The 21,067-nt window shown below is 39.3% G+C and overlaps 2 protein-coding genes across 2 annotated transcripts in view; one reads left to right on the forward strand and one right to left on the reverse strand.

Moving 5' to 3' along the window:
* Positions 1–309: 309 nt before the first annotated feature.
* orai1a (ORAI calcium release-activated calcium modulator 1a) lies at positions 310–9,084 on the forward strand. Its single transcript, XM_080208302.1, has 2 exons — positions 310–432; positions 8,216–9,084. The coding sequence occupies exons 1-2, from the start codon at positions 319–321 to the stop codon at positions 8,792–8,794; spliced, it is 693 nt and encodes a 230-aa protein (XP_080064428.1). The 5' UTR covers positions 310–318; the 3' UTR covers positions 8,795–9,084.
* Positions 9,085–13,751: 4,667 nt separating this feature from the next.
* morn3 (MORN repeat containing 3) overlaps positions 13,752–21,067 on the reverse strand; it is a 48,385-nt gene continuing 41,069 nt past the window's right edge. The window contains exon 5 of the mRNA XM_080208303.1: positions 13,752–14,553. Within this exon, the coding sequence (XP_080064429.1) occupies positions 14,479–14,553 (75 nt within the window). The 3' untranslated portion in view covers positions 13,752–14,478. The remainder of the gene's footprint in view (positions 14,554–21,067) is intronic.

The following is a 21,067-nucleotide window of genomic DNA, read 5'->3' on the forward strand; positions in this document are numbered from 1 at the left end:
TGTTACTTGTACTTGGATATCTCATGTGTGGCGTTGGGAGGCAGCAATCCGAAACCACGACCAGCACCGCTCAGCCAGTGCTATTGGTAACAAAGGAGCCTTAATTTCTCTTTCAAAGTGTGGAAGAAACGTTGGCGCTTTAAAGGAGGGACAAACAACGCCGCACGACACTCATCACCTGGGAGACTTGCTGCTGCTGCACAGAGCCGGGAATTTCTCCCTTGCTTTGAGGCCGGGGTGAATAATCGAGTTGAATTGCGGGGGTTTGGCTGGTGCGACTGGGCTGGGGGCTGGGGGGTGGGTGGGGGAGTGTAATAAATGAGCTTGAACGAGCACTCGATGCAGGCTCTGTCCTGGAGAAAGCTCTATTTGAGCAGAGCCAAACTCAAAGCCTCCAGCAGAACCTCCGCTTTATTGTCGGGCTTCGCCATGGTGAGTTTTTCTTTTCACATTCACTGAATTTCTACCCTTTGTTCCCAGTAAAAGCTTTATTTTTCCTGTGCCACTCTTTATTTTTTTTAAAAAACCCCGATTGAAATAACTAAGGAAATGCAAATTGACCATATAGTCATCTTAATTTGGTTAAATGTGTTTGCAGATTGGGGTTTATAAATAGCGATAGGCGCACCGCGAATTCACGTTGTCACACATGGGTTTGCGAGTAGGAGAAAGAGTCGCTGATTTTCTGCACACAATTACTCCTGTAAAATGATCTGTAATTTGCTGTATTATACCGTGAAAACATCACCCAAAGGCAAAGGTTCCAGGATATGGGGCGGAAATGGCTGTGGCTTTACGGATCGGAATAATTTCGGGTTCAGCACTTTTTACTTTAAACATTTAACGCAATTGGATTATTTGTAAGCGACCGATTTTTAAAAATTACGTTCATATGAAGTGTAGCTGAAAATCGACCTGCTTTTTTTTTGTAAACCTTCTCACGTTCCCACTCTTTAAAAAAAACACCCCTGCAGTAATGCAGCAGATTTCCTCTAGTATCCTAACCTGTCTGTACGGGTAAAGCGCAAAGTATATTTTCCAGGACCTTGCGAATTATTAATTTTAAAACTTCATCTGCCTCTTGCACATTGTCTCTCAATCTTTTTAAACTATATACATAATATCCGAATCAATTGAGTGATTCGGGGGTGGGGGGACGAGCTCTTAAACTTCTGAAAAACTTGGAAGTTAAAATATGATAGAGCAGAAATTATGTTGATTTTTATATCAACAGTTAAATACTCACGTAAGAAAACGTCTTTTTTCTGTGTTGTTATATTTTAAGTTTAAAAGAGCGTTTAGCAAATTTGCATTTTTAATGTACTGTATGTGGCATGAGTTTAGTATGTTCTGCTTGGAGAATGAAGGTTCTAGGTTGTGTATATTGTGGGCAAACTTATTCCATAATTATAGCCATTATTTCATTAAATTTTTTCTTGTATATTCTTATCTAGATATTCTTCTGAGTTTCTATTTTGTTTGCAATTACTGATTTGTGGGACTAATATCAACACTGATTAGTTGTAAGATGTCAGGTATATAAAATCCTGACTGCCTCACCACAATCACTTGGGTAAAGTCCCATAGGCCGCAGAAGCCTATTAGTGTAAATTTATTCCTAAGTGTATTAAATCAGGCTCATTGTAGGGACTATAACAGCTGATGTCCAGATGTATGTTCATGCAGTGGATCAGTAAATAGTGGGAAAACTGGCTGCTTGACTTTCCCAGATTTAAATGTGTGCTTGCTTTTGACATGACTATCACTGGGTTTGAAAACACTATAAAATGATTTCGGTAATGGCTTCTCATTTAGATCAATTAGCAGAGTTGTCAGTACTGACAAGGTCTTTCAACTTTAGAATAGTACAGCACTTAGTGATGCTGCCTCACATGCCAGGGATCCAGGTTGGATTCCAGCCTTGGGGGACTATGTGAAATTTGCATGTTCTCCCTGTGTCGGCGTGTGTTTCCTCCTGCAGTCCAAAGATGCGTAGGTTAGGTGGATTGACCATGCTAAATTGCCCCATAACGTCCAAAAAGATAATAGGTAGATTAGCCACGGTTGCAGGGATAGACTGGGGTGGGCCTGAGGGAGATGGTTTTTTGGAGATTTGATGCAGACTCAATGGGCTGGATGGCTCCTCTGCACTGGAGGGATTCTGTAGTTTGATGCCCTGAATTAGGAATTGAAAAATGGATAATATATTAGTATGTAAATATATTCATGGTGATAATACAATTGAATGTTCATAATTTGAAAGCTTTAATCAGCAGAGCAATTTTATAAGAAGCTACAACTTGCGCAGTGTGCAATGCTAAAAAGAATTGATGTGTATCAGTAACAATATCCTCTTTCTCCCACTCTTCACTCTAACTACTGGACTTAGTCTGTACATTTAAAAATGTCCCAAGTGACTGAAGGTGCACGCTCAGTTGTTAATGCTTAGCCTATGCAGAGAAGTATTTCTTCATCAAATGGGAAAATCATCATGCTGAAGTTGGCATTTTTCCAAGGTTTATCTAGTTTAGCATAACATTTTTAGCTATTCTGCTTTTGAACATGATTATTGAAAATAATTCCAAAATATATTTGATTCTTGCCAAATTGATCAATAATATGCAAACGTTCTTTGCAGAAAAAAGCATTAACACGCTCTGGCATTAAAGTTCAGATGAACCCCCACTTCTATCACTAGTTTCTCTTCCATCACTCCTTATTCCCTCTGAACTCACCTTTGTACATGAGCATGATCTATTTTCTTGATCACAGTTTGCATTGTACAGGAATCAATCACCCTGTATCTCTTTTCTCAAGACATGTACATTAAATTTCCAGTCTGTGCCTCTTCCATACCCACCACCCAACTACCTGCCTTGAGTATGTTGGATCAGGTTTCTGTCTTGCCTTTGCACAGAAATAATCAATTGACATTCTGTGACTGTGGCCACGGTCTCTACTGTTCCTCAATCTCTCCTATCTTTGATTTAGTCCTCTAACATTTCTCCCCAGTTTATACAGCACAGTTGGACAATCATCATTTGCTCCCACTATTAAGTTCCAAAGATGTATCCTTTGCCTCCACTTCCTCATCCATATTCGATCCCTGAGTCACATCAGCTAATGAGTCAACTTTTGCAAGTATTTTGACATCAGACTCCACTTTCATACCACTTCATTTGACCTTTTTTTTTGCTAATTCTATTATCAGGCTGCTGGTCTGACGATCTGCATATCCGACAGCCAATCTTGGATGAGTTAGAGAGCCTTGCACAACTTCCTCCACCTAATCATCTTTGGGTAGTTCTTCCAAAGAGCAAGCATGATTGACCAAATGGCAGCCTGCTGTGTTGGCTGCATCATTCTGTGATGGGATGAGGGTGGTTGTGGTGAGGGGCTAAAGCTATCATCTTTGCCTGATTACTAGAATAAAACATTATTTGGAGCCAGCACCATCTAGTGGTACATATTCAAAATAATATGGACAAAAAGTTCAAACGTTTCAATTTTTCTGTTTCATTTTAATGGATTTTCAAAATACCCCAAATTGACAAAGTCAAAGGTCTCCTTTTGTGAGTAATTTTTAGGGTGGCCGTGAATTTCGGCTCAGACTTGTGCCACTGAATCTGCAACTTTGAGATTGTGTTCAAAGTTAAATCCCCCGTGGCTGTTGTTTCATTTGTCTCTTGACTTCAATTATAGCTCTTGTCATACAGTTGCAAAGGAAGTCATGCAGTGTCAGGAAACATTACATGAGTGAAGGAAAACAGATTGTGCAATCCATTTTTAGAAAAAAAACAGAACTGATTTTTTTGGGGGGGGTGGGGCAGATGGAGAAGGAGAGAGAAGGTAATGTTGAGTGCATTTTTGATGTGGACATGCTTTGTGAATGTTTGCATTTTCAACGACTGATTCTTGGGTGACTCATTTGGATTGACGCTCTGTCACATATCTTTACCAACGTCTGAACAATAGGAAATACTTTGAAGTTTCAGCTAAAGCCAAGCTTGGCTAAAGTTGCATTAGGAATGGTCTCTGATACAGTGACAACTCAGAATTCAGTTTAAAAATATACCATAATGGAAAATCCTGCAAGCAATTTTCATTTTTATATCATAGTGCTGCTATGGTTGAAAAGAAGTGTTTTACAACATGGAATAAATGCTTGAGGTTGGGAGGGGGAAGTGAGAGAATTTGGCGTTTTTAAACATTTGAAAGCAGAAATGGAGAAGAGAATTGAAAGGAGGAACGTGACAGCCGAAGATGAGGCCAACAATAGTAAAGCAGGAAGTTGGACAAGCAAAGTGAGAAATAAGGTCTGGGGCATTGGGAATATGGGTGCAATTTTTAACAAGGTACGGTGAACTAAATCCATTATCATTTGTGGAAGTAAGGAGGTTGACTAAGAAAACATTTCAGAAATTAAACTTTGAAGAGATTTAATGAGTAAGATTTGGGATTGATAGGGTAGAAATTGAGGGATATAGGGTGATTTGCATACATGTGGAAATTGACTGCTTTTAGGTGAGCTTGCCAGTCAGAAATTGAAGCAGACATTGGATAGGAAGTACTAGGAGAGAGGTGAGAGCATTCATTCCAAGGCAAGAATGGTTCCAGAACTTTGGAGATTGAGGGTGACCATTTTGAGATTTAATGAACATTATTGAAAGGTAAAGACAGGTTTGTGATGTCAGCAACCTTGGCGATGAAAAAGGGTTGTTGGATGCTCAAGAAACTGAACATAATCGCAAATAAAACAAGTTTCACAAAGACTGGATAATTACAGGACAAACCAAGGAGTACAAGGTAGGTGGAAGCTTGGTTCAGAAGTGGAAGTTGGAGTCACCATGTGGTGGTCAGAGGCCCAGTTGCCTCTGCCTCTACTTGAATACCTTTTATTTGTTCTTGTGCATTGCAATTATTCCACATCCTAATTCTTCTTGAGAAGGTGATGCTGAGCTACCACCTTGAACTGCTGCAGCCTATTGCACTGAGTTCCAGGATTTTCACTTTGCAACAATGAATTTATTGAAGTAGAAGGAAGCATTTGGACTTTGGTCCCTGCACCCAATTTCCATTTCTCGGACTTCGAATGGGAAATGTGGGTAAATCTGACATTCCGAGTTATTCTTTTGTACAACACCATGTCTGTGGCCAAAAGACCCCTCTTTCTGCTTCCAAGTGACCAATTCCTTGAACGTTGCATTACTACCCCAAAACCATGTCAACAATTTTAGGGCAGCACAGTGGTTAGCACTGCTGCTTCACAGCTCCAGGGACCTGGGTTTGATTCTCGGCATGGGTCACTGTCTGTGTGGAGTTTGCACGTTCTCCTTGTGTCTGTATGGATTTCTTTGGGTGCTCCGGTTTCCTCCCGCAGTCCAGAGATGTGCGGGATAGGTTGATTTGGTTATGCTAAAATTGCTCCTGAGATGCTTAGGTTAGAAAGATTAGTGGGTAAAAATGTATGGATATTGGGGTAGGGCATGGGTGAGATTGTGGTTGGTGCAGACTCAATGGGCCAAATGGCCTGTTTCTGTGATTCTATGAATTTCCCTCTTGTTTAATGTTCATGTTTTTTTCCTTCACGTTGCAAGATTTTTTTTTGCTTTGGGATGCAAGTTGTGTACAGGGTTTAAGTATCTTTGAGTGGAAGAATAAGGAAGGACAATCCCTCTTCCCTGCCACTGTGCCATCCCTGCCCACCATTTCAAACATACCCTCAGCAAAAATAAGATTGATAACGGTTCAGTGTGGTTGTAGAGTTGGGGTCATTCAACTGATACTAAAAATGTTGGGCTCAGTGGTAGGATTTTCTGGCTGCATTTTCCTCCAAAACCGGAAAATTCCACCTGAGGTCAACAGAACTTTGCCTGGTTCCCACCACTGCCCCTGCCCCCACCCCCACCCCCAAACCACCTGCTACAATTCCTGTGGCAGGCAGGACAAGAAAATTCCACCACCACCCACACCCCCCTCCTGCCTCCCGCCTGTTTGGATTCACTCTTGGCTCTCCAGAGATGAGATGGACATTTAAACTTCTAGTAATAAATGTTCTGAAGCAATAGTTTGTTTCACAACTTCCTCTTGTTTACTGTGAAACATAAAGTGGAGATGAAAGGCTGCTTGCTACACCTCGATACAGATCTGTGTTTGCTTTCATTGTTTTTAAAGTCAAGTATGCAGAAATGAAATGCCTAAAATAGATTATTGCCATACAAATCAATTGAAATAAGGTTACTACTTTTTAAACATTAATAAAGATTAAAAATGCAACAAAACCAACTTTCCATGCAGTGCATTTTAAAACCTGCTCATTGTACGAGAACAAATCAGTTTGACCAAACAAACATTTTTAAACCATTAGCTCAGTAGTTTCACAACAACCATGAGATCTATGTTTAATTTGCAGTTGGAGCTGATATCTGTTTTGTGACTGTGATCCCCACTAGCTTATCTTGGACTTGCAGTCATGGTGTGACTTTGACTGTATCCAGGCGGCGGTTAAGTCCGAAGCAGCTTCCTTCAGAAGTCAGTAAATTGTTTGGTTTAAGATAGCTTCAACAGTAAGTTTGTGAAGAAGCAAAAGGAAATCCCATTTATTAGGCATCTTTCATTGCTTTGACTGTGAAGCGCTTTGAGAAGTTCCAGTGAAGTAAATTTAAAATAGATTCACTATTTTTAATGTGGGGAATTACAACAGAAAATTGTGCACTGAATAGTCCTATCTACAATTAAATAATCAGTTAATTTGTTTTGGTGACTTTTGGTCACTGCCCCAATGCACCTAATCTGCTCATCTTGTCTGGGCAGCATGGTGGCACAATGCTAAATTCTCCCTTGGTGTACCCGAACAGGCGCCAGAGTGTGGTGACTTGGGTATTTTCACAGTAACTTCATTGCAGTGTTAATGTAAGCCTACTTGTGACACTAATAAATAAACTTTTTTTAAAAATCATTTCTGAACTTATGTTTTTTTACATTTGAATCTTTCTTATCTCATTTTTTGTGTAATTTTGGTTGTTGCCTTTTAAGTTTAACTGTATGAGGTAATTACAGACACATGAGGTTTAGTAATGAATAGCAGGCTATTTAACCACAAAAGGCATCACGACCAATCTTGTCCCCTTCAACATTCACAAATACAGACTGCCAGAAGAGTGTCACTGGTTAGTGATTTCGATTGAAAGTCTCGGCCACCTTTTCACTGAAGAGTGCCAAGCCAACTGTAGCACTCCTAACCATTGCCTTCGGAAAACTCAGTCCAGACCACAGTTTCAAACTTTGTACGTACTTATAGTGTAATAATAGCACAAATGTTCTGATCTTGTAAGTCCATCTTTCTTCAAAAAGAACTCCAAGAGCCTACAGCTATAGAAACATTGCACTTTTGTAGAAATAGTGTGTAGGCCAGTCAAACCCTAGCTTGTTCTGTACTGTTCAATTAGATAATGGTTGATCTGTATCACTGTTTCTTTTATTTAATTTTTCCCCTTTCCCTTAATACTTTAATACATTGAGGGGCAGTGACCAATTTGCCTAACCTACACATCTCTTGGTGAAATGTCAGGGTGGCACAGTTCTTAGCACTGTTTGCCTCACAGCTCCAGGGACCTGGGTTTGATTCTTGATTGGGTCACTCTGTGACGAGTTTGCACATTCTCCCTCTGTCTTTGTGGGTTCCCTCCCAGGTGCTCCGGTTTCCTCCCACAGTCCAAAGATGTGCTAGTTAGGTGCATTGACCAGCTAAATTGCCTCTTAGTGTCATGGGGTGTGTAGGTTAAAGGGATTAGCAGGGTAAATATGTGCATTTATAGAGATTGTTGGTGCAGAGTCAATGAGCTGAATGGCCTCCTCTTGCATTGTACGATTTCTACATTTCTATGAAACTAAATTGGAGTGTGACATGGCAGATTACTGGTGTGCCTCTTCTCGGGTATGGAAGTATTAATTTGGGCACTATGGATCTTTACCAGTGAGCTGGCATTGCTTGGAGTGACGCTGCTAACCTGTAGAAGTCTCCCTTTTGTTAGGATTGTGACTTAATGCCTCAGGGAAGGGTGAAATAAGAACATGAATATGAGAGCCAAGAATGAAGAAAAACTGAGTGCTGAGGTTGGGGTGGGAAGGTATAAAACATTAACTCAGCAATGTGCCTCATGTACCTTTTCCAAACTTGATGAACAACTGATTTTTCTTTTTCTCTTGTTTTTAGGTAGCTATGGTTGAGGTGCAGCTTGATTCAAGGAGCGGCTTGTACCCACAAGGTCTCTTGATAGCCTTCAGCGCCTGCACTACTGTGCTCGTTGCAGTGCACCTTTTTGCTCTCATGATAAGCACTTGCATTCTTCCACACATAGAGGCTGTCAGCAATGTTCACAATCTCAATTCTGTTCATGAATCACCCCATGAGCGAATGCACAGGCATATTGAACTTGCATGGGCTTTCTCCACAGTCATTGGGACCTTGCTTTTTCTTGCAGAGGTTGTGCTGCTTTGTTGGGTTAAGTTTCTCCCATTAAAGAATCATCCAGTGGTTAAAGATAGTAATTGTACACCAGTACCACGTGGAGACGATGGAACTCTTTCATCTGGAGAAGCTGCAGCTATTACATCCACCACAATTATGGTACCCTTTGGATTAATTTTCATTATATTTGCAGTTCACTTCTATCGATCACTGGTAAGCCACAAAACAGAGAGAGTCGAAAGGGAATTGGATGTACTTGCCCAACTGCAGGATCAGCTGGACCAAGGAGATGCGCTGCACCCTACTAGTTCTCATTTTGGATAAGACAGATTGTAAGCTGTTGGGGAATGCCTTCCTTTCATACAGTTTACAGCTCTTGGCGCATGAAGTGACTGAACTGTTGTACAAAAAGAACAATGGAATGACTATCTAGTAATACTCAATATTACTGTTGGACATTTTGGGACAGTGACCAGTGCAGAATATTTTTGCTCTTGTTTTAAAATGAAATTTAAAATGGTGCCATAAAATAGCAAAGTGCATGTATTTACTTTGGATTTGTACAGAATTAATTGGATTGTTTAAATTTTCAACATTAAAGAGATTATTGCGTGTTATGCAGTATTGTGTGTCTTAATAGGGTAAGTGGATTTATCTTGACCCACAGTATCACACTTCCACTATTTCATTTAAATTACATTGAGAAGTGCACTGATGGCTATTCGGAGGCTGAGAATTAGCTGTCACTTAACTGCAAAATTAAGGCTTTGTTGTAGAACTAGGAGACGAGCAATGTTTTATAGTTAAGTTGTCTTGCCCACCTGATCTTGCCTCTTGGATGAATGCTGTTTGTCCCTCATTGATTGATTAATGTCTTCCCTTCAAGCACTTATCCAAACTAGTTCATGGAATCCTATAGTACTGAAGGAGGCCTTTCAACCCATTGTGCCTTTGCTGAACATTTGAAAGAACTATTCCATTCATCTACAAAAATGGTAGAGTATTTACAAGGTTTGTGTTTTGTATTGATTTTGGAAAAAAATTAAGACTCTTTCTGGGAAGTGGTTGCAGGATGGTGTGATATAAATAAGGGGTCCTTCAGGTGCACTGGCGCTATACATATCCCTGTTGCTTTTGTCATTGGATGTCATTCTTCCGCAAATATGATTATCTGTATAGTGCAATGCAAAACTACCCAAGTTATACTGATCACCTGAGCTCGTTCAAAGTCGCACTGAACTTGGTGACAAAAGATGTTCTGTCTGGGCATAACTTTAGGTAGCTAATTTTGTCCAGGAGGCCTAAAGGAACCTTTTGAAACATAACTTTAATTGTAAAGTTAAACTCTCAATCAATGGGAAACAAACTAATGTAAGGTTACTTAATTTTGAGTCATACCACTGCCATTGATGCACATCAGAACCACTTTGTATTGATATTTTGTAGCATTATGCTGTTTCAATGTCTTAATTCTAAAGGTTACCAATGAGACAGAAAAGGGAAAGTATAAATTGATTTGCAGATGAACGTGAACAAAACAAAGTACTGTGAATGGTGTAATTTTGAAATAAAAATTCCATTTCCCTGTCATTTTATCTCCCACTACAATCTCTCTTCAACTTCAAATAATAACAACCTCATTTTTTTTCCAGACAGGAGATATTGGTAGTTTTCCTACTCCCATTTATACCTCTTGTTTCTTACATGTTCCATTTCTACAGTCTTTCGCACCATCATTCTTTTGTCTTTTAGTCTTTCTTTACATTCACCCTATCATTAACCTGGCTCTCTTTTTTTCTAGCAAAGGTTATTAACTTGAAACCTTAACTTTGTTTTTCATGCTACAGATGCCTGTTGAGTAGTTCTAGCAATTCCTGTTTTTATTCCAGATTAATTCAGGCTGGATATTCCTTTTTGACAACTTAATTATTTTTTTATGCACCCTCCTTGGAGAAGTCAGTTTTTTTTCTCCTGTAGCAGAAGTAGGATAGGATGAAAGACTTAATCCCCCCTCCATTATTATGTTCACAAAGAAGAATCTTCAGAACATCATCCAGCAAAAAAACTTGGCTAAAATTACATAACCAAAATATATCAATTATTGAACCCCTCCTGAAACGTGGACATAAATGGCATTGTGGGCTATCTGAACACTTGGAAAAAATATTAGTGCTCAAAACAAGTTCACAATCTTGAGTTTTTAATGAAGAGCAATGGTAAGTAACCATTTTAAGAAAAGTTGGAGCTTTTTAAAAACATTTAAATGTGATCCTGAATGTGACCGGCTGCCTTGCATCTGGACCATATTCTGATAAGTTTTCTGCCTTCTAATCACAAGTTGAAAACCACAGGTTAATGAGTTCATGCAACCTCCACATTTGACATATCAGAAAACCATTATTAAAAACCAGGAATTTCTTTAAGCTGAGTAACAAATACAGAAATGCAATTTATTGATTTTCTACAATTACGAGAACAGAATCTTTGTATTTTAAATTTCACTTGAAACAGATTCCATTTGTGAAGGTTTTAATGGATACATGTACTCCTACTTTCTTATAAAGCTTTTCATAATTGCCATTGCAAATATTTACAAAGGAATTTGTGTAAATATTTGGTTTCTCATCTGATTTTGGCGAGCTGAATTTTCTAATTCACAAAAGTTTTATTAAATAGTGCACTCCAGATTTCTCACCTGGGCATATAGGGATGCGGTCAAAAGTTGATCTGGTTTAAATCTTTATGGGAACGACATCTGGGGGAGGAGTTGCGACATGGTGCTACATCGCGTACACTCCTCAATATGTACCAAGCTGGGTGTGATACAATGTAAATTCCTTCACAGAACATATCTAACTTGGGTTAGACTCTAGAATGTCCCGAGGCACAAACCCCATTTGAGTGGTGCCGGCAAGTTCTTGCCACCCTTTTACATATGTTCTAGGCTTGCTCATCATGGATGTCAATATTTGAGACAATTGTGGCAATGCTAGATAGTGCATCCAACCCCCCAGCTCCAGGCTGCCCTGTTTAGGATTGTGCCTCTAAATCTGCTGCTGCTGAAATTCCAAGTGGATTGCGTAGCTCTCGTTACACTTGCCAGGGCGACTAATCCTGTTTTAATAGAAATTTAGGTGCACCCCAATGCACACAGTGGGTGAAGGAGGTGGTAGATATCATTAAACTGGAGAAGATGAAGCGCATGCTACATTGGTCCACTTAGGTTCTATAAGATCTGGCAACTACTTATAGCACAGTCGGGATACTGCAATTGGGGCCGGGTGAGTAGATATCCAATGGCCACAAAACCATTGGTGCTCTCACAGAAACCCCTCCCTGATTGGTTGACGCATCCTGCCACTTTACCTGAGTACGCCTGCCCTGCCGAGATATGGGGCCAACACGAAAACTTTTTTTTTTTCCCCTCTCTCTCGCTCCTTTTTGCTGTCTCTTTCATTTCTCTGTTCACTAGTTTTATAGCCTGGGCTGCTTGAGCATTCAGTTGGTTCTGCAGCAGCATCCCTCTGCCTTTTTTAAAATATCACCACTATTCCTAGTGCAATTAGGCAGGACTTGGGCAGGGTTGCTGCCAGGGTACCAGGGGTTTGTCCCCTGGCCACAAGGAGCCCTGTGTCCAGTCATATTGGAATATTATATGTGAGCACTATATGGATCTGTGTTTGTTTACTATGTAAAATATATAAAAATCTTCAATAAATGTAGCAACAAAAAAAGTTGATCTGGTGGCCAAAGTCCACCTGGAAAGTTGAGCCTCAGGCACTACATTGCTCTTCTGCCATTTCTAAACTTAATTACTTTATTTTCTTGGCTCCAGTAGGCAATATCACAATGTGATTCCAATTTAATGTAATTAATTTCCAAGCATTATATATCTTTGTTTTGTAATTACCTGTAATTCACATTACAGGAATCTTAAAGTTCATTTGGCTCAATTGCTTAATGTCAATATTTGTGTTCCAGATGAGTACATGAGTTCATTCTCTAACCCCATCAACGTTTTCCTCTTCCTTTCTTCCACATTTCCATCAGTGGCAATTGATATTTTGCAGGCTAGTCAACTAACTATTTCTATTTCACTGAACATATCATTGACAGGATATTTTAAATCTATATTGCCTTTTTAATTTCTGGTAGCTGTCCATAACAACTCAGCTTGATCATGTACTTGAAGAAATAGTGATATTTTACTGCATCTCCAAGTAAAGCATTTGCCCAATATTTTTAAAATATGCAGTCTTTTCTTTAGACAATCATTTAGCAAATGCTTCAAAAAGTGTTTTTGATTAATGGAAAAGTACAATTTTCAACTTGGTCAAAAATTTACAAATTATAAATCCACATTAAAGGAGAAATTAATGTCTGAAATATGCTGTGCAAAAAAAAACTTGTCCTACAAGCTGTATCTGAAATAATAGGGTCAGGCTCAGCAATAAAATCTAGCATCCTAATTTTATTAATGTACAAAATCAAAAATGGTGCCCTGTTAAATGTTTCCACATTAAATGACTGATAAAAATGTCTTGTAAGAAAATTGTATAAACCTACAAGGTGTTATTTATACTTAGATGGGATTTCTAAATGACATTTCATTTTACATAGATGGACATTCAATAAATAATAACTGTTAGCTGAATTTGAAGAACAACATGACACACAAGCCTAGTCCTGAAAAATAATTGAGTATTATTTAATATAAAGCTTTATCTGTTTTTAACTAGTGCCTGGGTTTCGTTTTCAACTTTAAATGGGAAACTAAAGTTCTGTAACACTGAGCTTTCAGGAAAGATTCAGCAAAAATCATTCAATAAATTCTTATAAAAATTGGTCTTGTGCATAATGTTGACCACTGAAATCAGAATTTTCTGACTATGGTAATTAAATTGGTTAATTGACAAATTTTAATTGAAGCCTGAATAAATGGAAACTTGCAACCAGCATTGGACAATTTGAGACCTTGCATGTACACTGGATTTGTCTGTCAACATGGTGTCTAATTTAATGCAGTTATTCCAAACTTTGATGCAATGTAAAATTATTCAAGAGTCTGGATTATTTTTCTTTTCTTTGGTCCTCTTGTAAATGTCCTTTTTTTTTTGATGAGTTAATTTTGATGCATTTGTTTCCCAATGTTATTTGATTACGGTGACAGCACTTCAGAGCATTTCGTTCTGTCTTCACACTCCCAACAGAATCACTCGATAGGGAGAAGAATATTGATTCTGCTCCTATGTATAACAAGCAATTAAAACAAACATAGATCTTTCTGTTGCAACAGTTTTCTGTTTTGGTAAATTTAAATGATGAAAATTAGAATAACTTGCTCAATACAAGGGGAGAAACAACACACTGGGCCATACAAAGCAAAAAGTTCAGAAGCTGGAAACCTTACAACAGAAAATATTGGAGCTACCAAATCATCATCTGAACCAATGAGCTAACTTTTTAGCTTACATACGTTTCAGCAAAAGAGGATATTACAGATGAACAAAATTTAAAAGGAACTAAATAATGCAAAAATCCACAAGAAATGTAATTACACAACCTGTGAGGCATTTAAACAGCACTGATACTGATTTGAGGTAATAGGAAAGAGTTCAATATAGAATGGAAGTGAAAACTAGGCAAATAGAAACTGGGAGAAAATTAAAAGTTCACCATTTAAGGATGCAGATACCACCACCAGCACATTACTGCACTGGAGAGTCTTCACCAAAGCACTTATCATTACTTACTTATAGATGAATGTTTACCCACCAGGTATTCAATTTACGTGCAGTGGGTTATTCTTCGGTCCAGTGTAAATGTTTTCTAGAAATGTCCTGCTGGAAATGTTGTAGTAAATGTGAGTGGTTGAGTACAAAATATAAATTTAGAACTAATGTACATGAGATTGATTGATTGTATGTGCCACTTTGAAAAGGACAGACATATTACAAAGTTTGTAATTTTGCTATCTTGAAGTCGAGGATGAGATGAAACGTCAACAATTAGGTATCTTCGTTTTTATCCAGAAAACTTGATCTGGCTCTCTCTAAAACAGAACTTGGATTTCGTAGCTTAATCTGGAAAAAAAGGAACAAAATTTCTTAATTCCATGCAACTGTAGCTCCCGTATTTAAAAACCAGACTGCTTGTTACAAAAGTCATCACAAGATGAATTAATAACTTCAGTCAAGCAAATGAGGTTGGCCTGCTGGAGTACAAACTCCCTGATTGAGTCCTAATTGATGGCCCAATCAGGGACCCTCCAGTTTCCTATTTAAAGCAGGTGTGTCAGTCGCTCTACCTGCTGAAGCAGGGAGCATTCTGTTGTATAGTATGTCTTGTAAATAAAGGAACTTTTGGTGACAGGACCTTTGCCTCTGTGGAGTTATTACACATCTTTAGATAACTAGATGATCAAATAGAGAATGCCTTTTAAACTAAATTCATTTGATTAAAATTTCATATACTTAATATCACAGTTGATGAAAAGCTACAGCCTTTGTATAATATGGGCCTAGTGAACTGAAGATTTAAACATTAATAAATTTTTAAAAATTAAGGACCGTTGTTAAGAATTGGGTGCAGAAGTAGGCTATTTGGTACATCAAGCTAGTAGAGTCCAGACAAAGCAACAACCTCCATATCAAGACAAAAGTATAGTTTGAAACTAAATCTTAGTAGCTAGATGACATGAGTGTTGCATAATTATGTGATATTCACTTCCTACTTAGGTATCCTTGTTTAACTGAGCTACCATGTTCATTTTTGTTACAATTTATGAAAATAGGGTGCTAGCTTGTCACATATCAAATACCCAATCACAGAACAATATGATTTTCTCATGATTTCAAATCAGTCTGTGCATTTGGAATTATAACAATTCAACACAGAAAGGGATGTTTGACCCATTGTGTCTGTCAGCTGTTTGTTGGAGATTCCACGCTATATAACCCTATGTATATTTATTATATATCAATATTATATAAAGTTTTTTCCATTGCTACCTTCCGTAGTTAGGAAGACAACTCTAAATAGAATGTGTCCTTCTGCTGGAATTACCATGTTATCTACAGGAGGTAAATGGAAATGTCTACTCAACGTAAACACAAACTAATATGACTATCACTAATATACATATGTATTTTTATCCAATTCACTGTTGAATGTTACTTAATCTGCTTGCATCAGCCTTTTAGGCTGTGTATTCTAGATCATAACAGCTTGCTATTTAAAAATAAAAATTTTCCATACCAGCACCGATTAGTTTGGCATTCACCTTAAGTCTGTGTTCCCAGTTTATTGAATTTTCAGCCATTGTAAATTTCTATTCATTTACTCAGGCAAAATTGTTCATGATTTTGAACACCAAATCTTCTCTTCACCTTTGCTCTAAACAGAACAATCCTAGCTCCTCCAGTCTGAATATGTCATTCGTGGTACCATGCTAATCAATATGTTCCGTATTTTCTTCAAGGCCTAGATATCCTTTAAAGTAGTGTCCAGAAATGAACACAATTCTCCTGCTGTGTGCTTTTTCAATGTGCATTCATTTCTGACATGTGAACTTTGCAAGGCCAGCATTTATTGTCCATCCCTAAATACCCATGAGAAGATGTTAGTGAGTCACTTTCTTAACCACTGTAACTCACATGATGTCCACAGTGCTGTTGGGGATGGAGATTCCAGGACTTTGATCCAGCAAAAATGAAGGAACAATCATACGTTTCCAAGTCAGGATGTTGTGTGACTCAGAGGGTAACTTGCAGGTGCTAATTTTTCCATGTGTCTGATGCCCCTATTCTCATTTAGATATCAGAATGCAAGGGTTCTTGAAGGCGCTGCTGAAGAACCCATAGCGAGATCCTGCAATGCATCTTGTATTTGGTACACACTGTTGCCACAGCACATTGGTGGTGGAGGGAGTGGATGGAGTGCTGAGCAATCAGCTGCTTTGTCCTGGAAGGTATTGAGCTCCTTAAATGTTGTTGGAGTTGCGCTCATCCAGATATGTGGAAAGTATTCACCCCACTTCTGCCTTGCAGATGGAGTGGCTTTGGGGAATCAGGTGATGAGTTGCTCACTTCAGTGCAGAGTTCCTAGTTCTGACCTGCTCTTGAAGATATGGCATTAATATGGCTAGTCTAGTTCAGTTTCTGGTAAATGGACATAGACAGGTTGGTGGAATAGGCAAACACCTGGCAGGTGGAATTTAATGCAGAGAAGTACAAAGGGATACATTTTGGTAGAAAGAATGAAGAGAGACAACACAAAATAAAAGGGTACAAATTTAAAGGGTGTGTAGGAGCAGAGAGACATGCACAAATTATTGAAGGTGACAGGGCGAGGTGAGAAAATGGTTAAAAGACATATGGTATTCTGAACTTTATAAACACAGTACTAATGTTAAAGATAAACCTTCATAAAATCTGAATTCAAACTTAACCAGAGTATTGTATCCAATTCTGCATTTTGTGAAGGTTCTGCAGGATTTAGATTTACAGGAATGGTTCTAGGAGTGAGGGACTTAATTGCATGGATAGGCTGGAGAAGCTGCAGTTGTCTCCTCAGAGAACAGACTGTTGTGAAGAGATTTGATAGAGTGTTCAAAATTACGAAAGCTCTAGACAAAGTAGACAGAAAGAAACTGTTTCCATTAACGGAAGGGTCAAGAACCAGAGGACAAATTCATCATGATTGGTAAAAGAACCAAATGTGAAATGCAAAAAACCTTTTTTGTGGCTGTGTTTTAACTCTGCCACAATGGCAAGAACACACTCACCACACGTGCAATCACAGTGCCTGTGCCGAGAAAAGGGCAAGGTAAGTTTAAATTCTTTACTGGGTTTAGAATTCACTAGGTGACTGAGATAGAGGGACATGTGATGTGCTGTTTCTGTATGATGTGGGAGCTGGTGGACCCCCAAGGTATTTCCCAGTGAGCATATCTGCAGTAAGTGCTGGTTGCTTGAAGAGCTACAGCTCAAGGTAGACAAGCTGAACTCCGAGCTTCAGACACTGAGACTCATCAGGGAGGGGGAGTGTAACCTGGATAATGTGTTACAAGAGAAAGTCAAACCCCCTAAACTGAGGGTCAGGAATAAGAGGGGGTTGCTGAGGGGAGGAAGGGTGAAAGGAAGGAGGGGGCTGTGGGGAGGAAGGGTGAGAGGAAGGAGGGGGGCTGTGGGGAGGAAGGGTGAGAGGAAGGAGGGGGGTGTGGGGAGGAAAGGTGAGAGGAAGGGGGGGTTGTGGGGAGGAAGGAGGGGGGGACCCAAAAGCCTCAGCCTCTGAATCCGCACAATAGGTTTGAGATTCTTGCTCCCAGTGTGGACAAGAACGAGGGCTGCAAGGTGGACGAGCAAACTGCCCACAGTACAGTGGTGCAGACAGAGGTCAAAGCAGAAGAAGTAAAGAGAAATGTAGTGGTAATTGGGGATAGTGTAGTTAGGGGCATAGACACAAAGGACAATGACAAGGATAAAGAATACCGAAGGGTGTGTTGTCCGCCTGGTGCTTGGGTCCAGGATGTCTCATCTGGGCTGCAGAGGAACCTGGAGTGGGAGGGTGAAAATCCGGTTGTCGTGGTTCATGTGGGTGCCAACGACATAGGCAAAATAGGAACTAAGGATTTGCAGAGGGAGTTTGATAATCTGGGAACCAAATTAAAAAGCAGAACCGACAAGGTGGTTATCTCTGGATTACTACCTGAACCACGTGCAAATTGGCGCAGGGTAAATAGGATTAAGGAGATGAATGTGTAGCTCAAGGATTGGTGTGGGAGGAATGGGTTTGAATTTATGGGGCATTGGCACCAGTATTGGGGCAGATGGGACCTACTCAGATGGGATGGTCTTTGTCTGAATCATGCTGGGACCAGAATCCTGGCAAATCGTACAACTAGGACTGTAGATAGGGCTTTAAACTAATTGGTGGGGGGGAGCGGGTGCAGGGGTGAGGGAAATTACAACATCTAAAGTAAAGGAGAGGGTACATGTGCAGATAAATGTTGAGGATGTTCCACTAATAAAAGGAGTAGGGGGCTGAGTGTAGGATAATGAAATTTGTTGATGACACGAAGATGAGTGGAAAAGCAAATTGTGTGGAGGTGTGGAAAGTCTGCAGAGAGAGCTGGATAGGCTGAGCGAGTGGGCGAGGACCTGGCAGATGGAGTATAATGTTAGCAAGTGTGAGGTTATCCACTTTGGTAGAAATAATAGTAGGAGGGATTATTATTTAAGAGGTGAAAAGCTGCAGCATGCTACAGTGCAGAGGGACCTGGGGATCCTTGAGCACGAATCGCAAAAACCCAGTCTGCAGGTGCAGCAGGTGATCAAGAAGGCGAATGGAATGTTGGCCTCTATAGCGAGGGGGATAGAATATAGAAGTAGGGAGGTCTTGATGCAACTGTACAGGGTACTGGTGAAGCCACAGCTGGAGTAGTGTGTGCAGTTTTGGTCGCCGCACTTGCGGAAGGATATATTGGCCTTGGAGGGAGTGCAGAGAAGGTTCACTTGGCTGATGCCGGAGATGAGGGGGTTAGCCAATGGAGAGAGACTGATTAGACTGGGTCTGTACTCGTTGGAGTTTAGAAGGCTGAGGGGGATCTTATAGAGACATATAAGATAATGAAGGGGATAGATAAGGTAGAGGTAGAGAGATTCTTCCTGCTTAGAAAGGATAGCAGGACTAGAGGGCACAGCCTCAAAATAAGGAGGGGGGGGCAGTTCAGATCGGAGTTGAGGAGGAACGTCTTCACTCAAAGGGTGGTGAATCTCTGAAATTCTCTGCCCGTTGAAGTGGTGGAGGCTACCTCGCTGAATATATTTAAGTCACGGGTAGATAGGTTTCTGATAGATAAGGGAATTAAGGGTTATGGGGAGAAAGCGGGAAAGTGGAACTGATCCACTTCAGATCAGCCATGATCTTATTGAATGGCGGGGCAGGCTCGAAGGGCTAGATGGCCTACTCCTGCTCCTATTTCTTATGTTCTTATGTTCTTATGTCACTGCCAGCATTAAAGAATATGACCATCCATAATATCAAGGAATGATCTTAAGTGCAGCACCAATCAAATCTTTTTTTCAAATAATTTCCAAATGTGGATAACTTCATATTTCATCTGCCATATTCTTGCTCACTCCCTTATTCACCTAACTCTTTCTGTAGTCTCTTTTATATTCTGCATTCTCATATCTTTTATATCTAAGACAGCTGATATCATCATGGGACAGCATTGTCAATGTATAAAAAGGAATGATTAAATAGGGATCAGAATCATTTCTGGTCTTGTAGTATAACATATAATATAATATAATACATTGGATAAAAAAAATCTGATTTTTCATCAAGAAAAATGTTTCCATCTGTATCATTGCAAAGAATTAAAATGATCAAAAGACAAAAGTGTCTCGGATTTAAAAGCAAACATATAGAAAAAAGAAAAGCCAAGGATGATAACATATATCCTGAAGAAGTGTTTGTGGGGGAAGGGCAGTGTAGGCACTAAAAAGTTTATCCGTTTGGAGAACAAATATTTAATCTCAACATTATAAGTAGGAGGAAACTTGTTTACTTGATTTAGCAAAGATTCATATCCTCCAAGGGAGGTTCTTCACATGTGCAATCTTCAACACTTTCTATTCCAATCATTAAATTTGGTCATATTAAGTCACTTCTAAGTTATCTTGGTAGGCTATGATCACATTTTATGGCCAAAGCCAAATTTAGATAGGTGGACCTTAAATCCCCCTTCCAAATTTGCTCATGGTGAACATGGAGCTCGAGAACAGTACCTTGAAACTATTATACAATGCATTGGTTACAAAAAAAACAAGGGTAGTAAAGTATTTCAGGCAACAGAAGACAAGTGGGTCATCTAGCCTGTTCACCTAATATTCCCTTTCTTCCCCCTATGATAAATCCATCATTTATAAAAGCTAATGGTTTTCTGATATTAGGTTGATATACTTATGGAACCAAATTTTGCAGCAGTTTATTCCATTGGTTGAACACCACTTAACTAAACTAAATGTCATTTGTTTCTTTCCTATCTGGGAACAATGATGTTGGTGTTAGGAACCAGTCAACATTGAGTAGATAACCACCAAGTACTGGGTCTAAAGTTTGGTGACAGCCTTAAATTTCGCTAGCATTGATGTTCATGTGTCAAATTGTTTTAATGGCGCAAAATTAGATTTTCAATGTTAATCTGTAACCAAAATGAGGATGTATATAATTACAAAAAAGTATTTAATAATTTAGCAGTTATGCTCAGGTATTAGCAATGGTGGGAATCTGGAATGCACTGCCTAGGAAGGTCATGGAGGCTGGGAATCGTACAACCTTTAAAAAATATTTGGATGAGCACTTGAAATATCATGACATTCAAGGGTATAGAACAAGTGCAGGAAAATGGGATTAGTGTGCCTTTGATGATAGTTATTGTCGGTGCAGACTTGATGGCCCGAAGGGCCTTTACTCGGCAAGTATTTGAGAAATTTGAGTTCAAATCCTGCCAGGTTGATGAATTTGGATTAAGTCAATCAAACTACCTATGTTGAATGTTTTAGGTATTCATTGAATTGACATTTGTAT

Source organism: Carcharhinus amblyrhynchos, chromosome 20 (assembly GCF_965287045.1).
Source record: "Carcharhinus amblyrhynchos chromosome 20, sCarAmb.v2.hapA, whole genome shotgun sequence".
Taxonomy (NCBI): Eukaryota; Metazoa; Chordata; class Chondrichthyes; order Carcharhiniformes; family Carcharhinidae; genus Carcharhinus; species Carcharhinus amblyrhynchos.

Bases quoted from the DNA above. Each gene is read 5' to 3' on its own strand.
- orai1a (XM_080208302.1), top strand. From the start codon at position 319: ATGAGCTTGAACGAGCACTCGATGCAGGCTCTGTCCTGGAGAAAGCTC. The intron at 433-8,215 runs GTGAGTTTTTCT...TCTTGTTTTTAG, and splicing joins TATTGTCGGGCTTCGCCATG to GTAGCTATGGTTGAGGTGCA.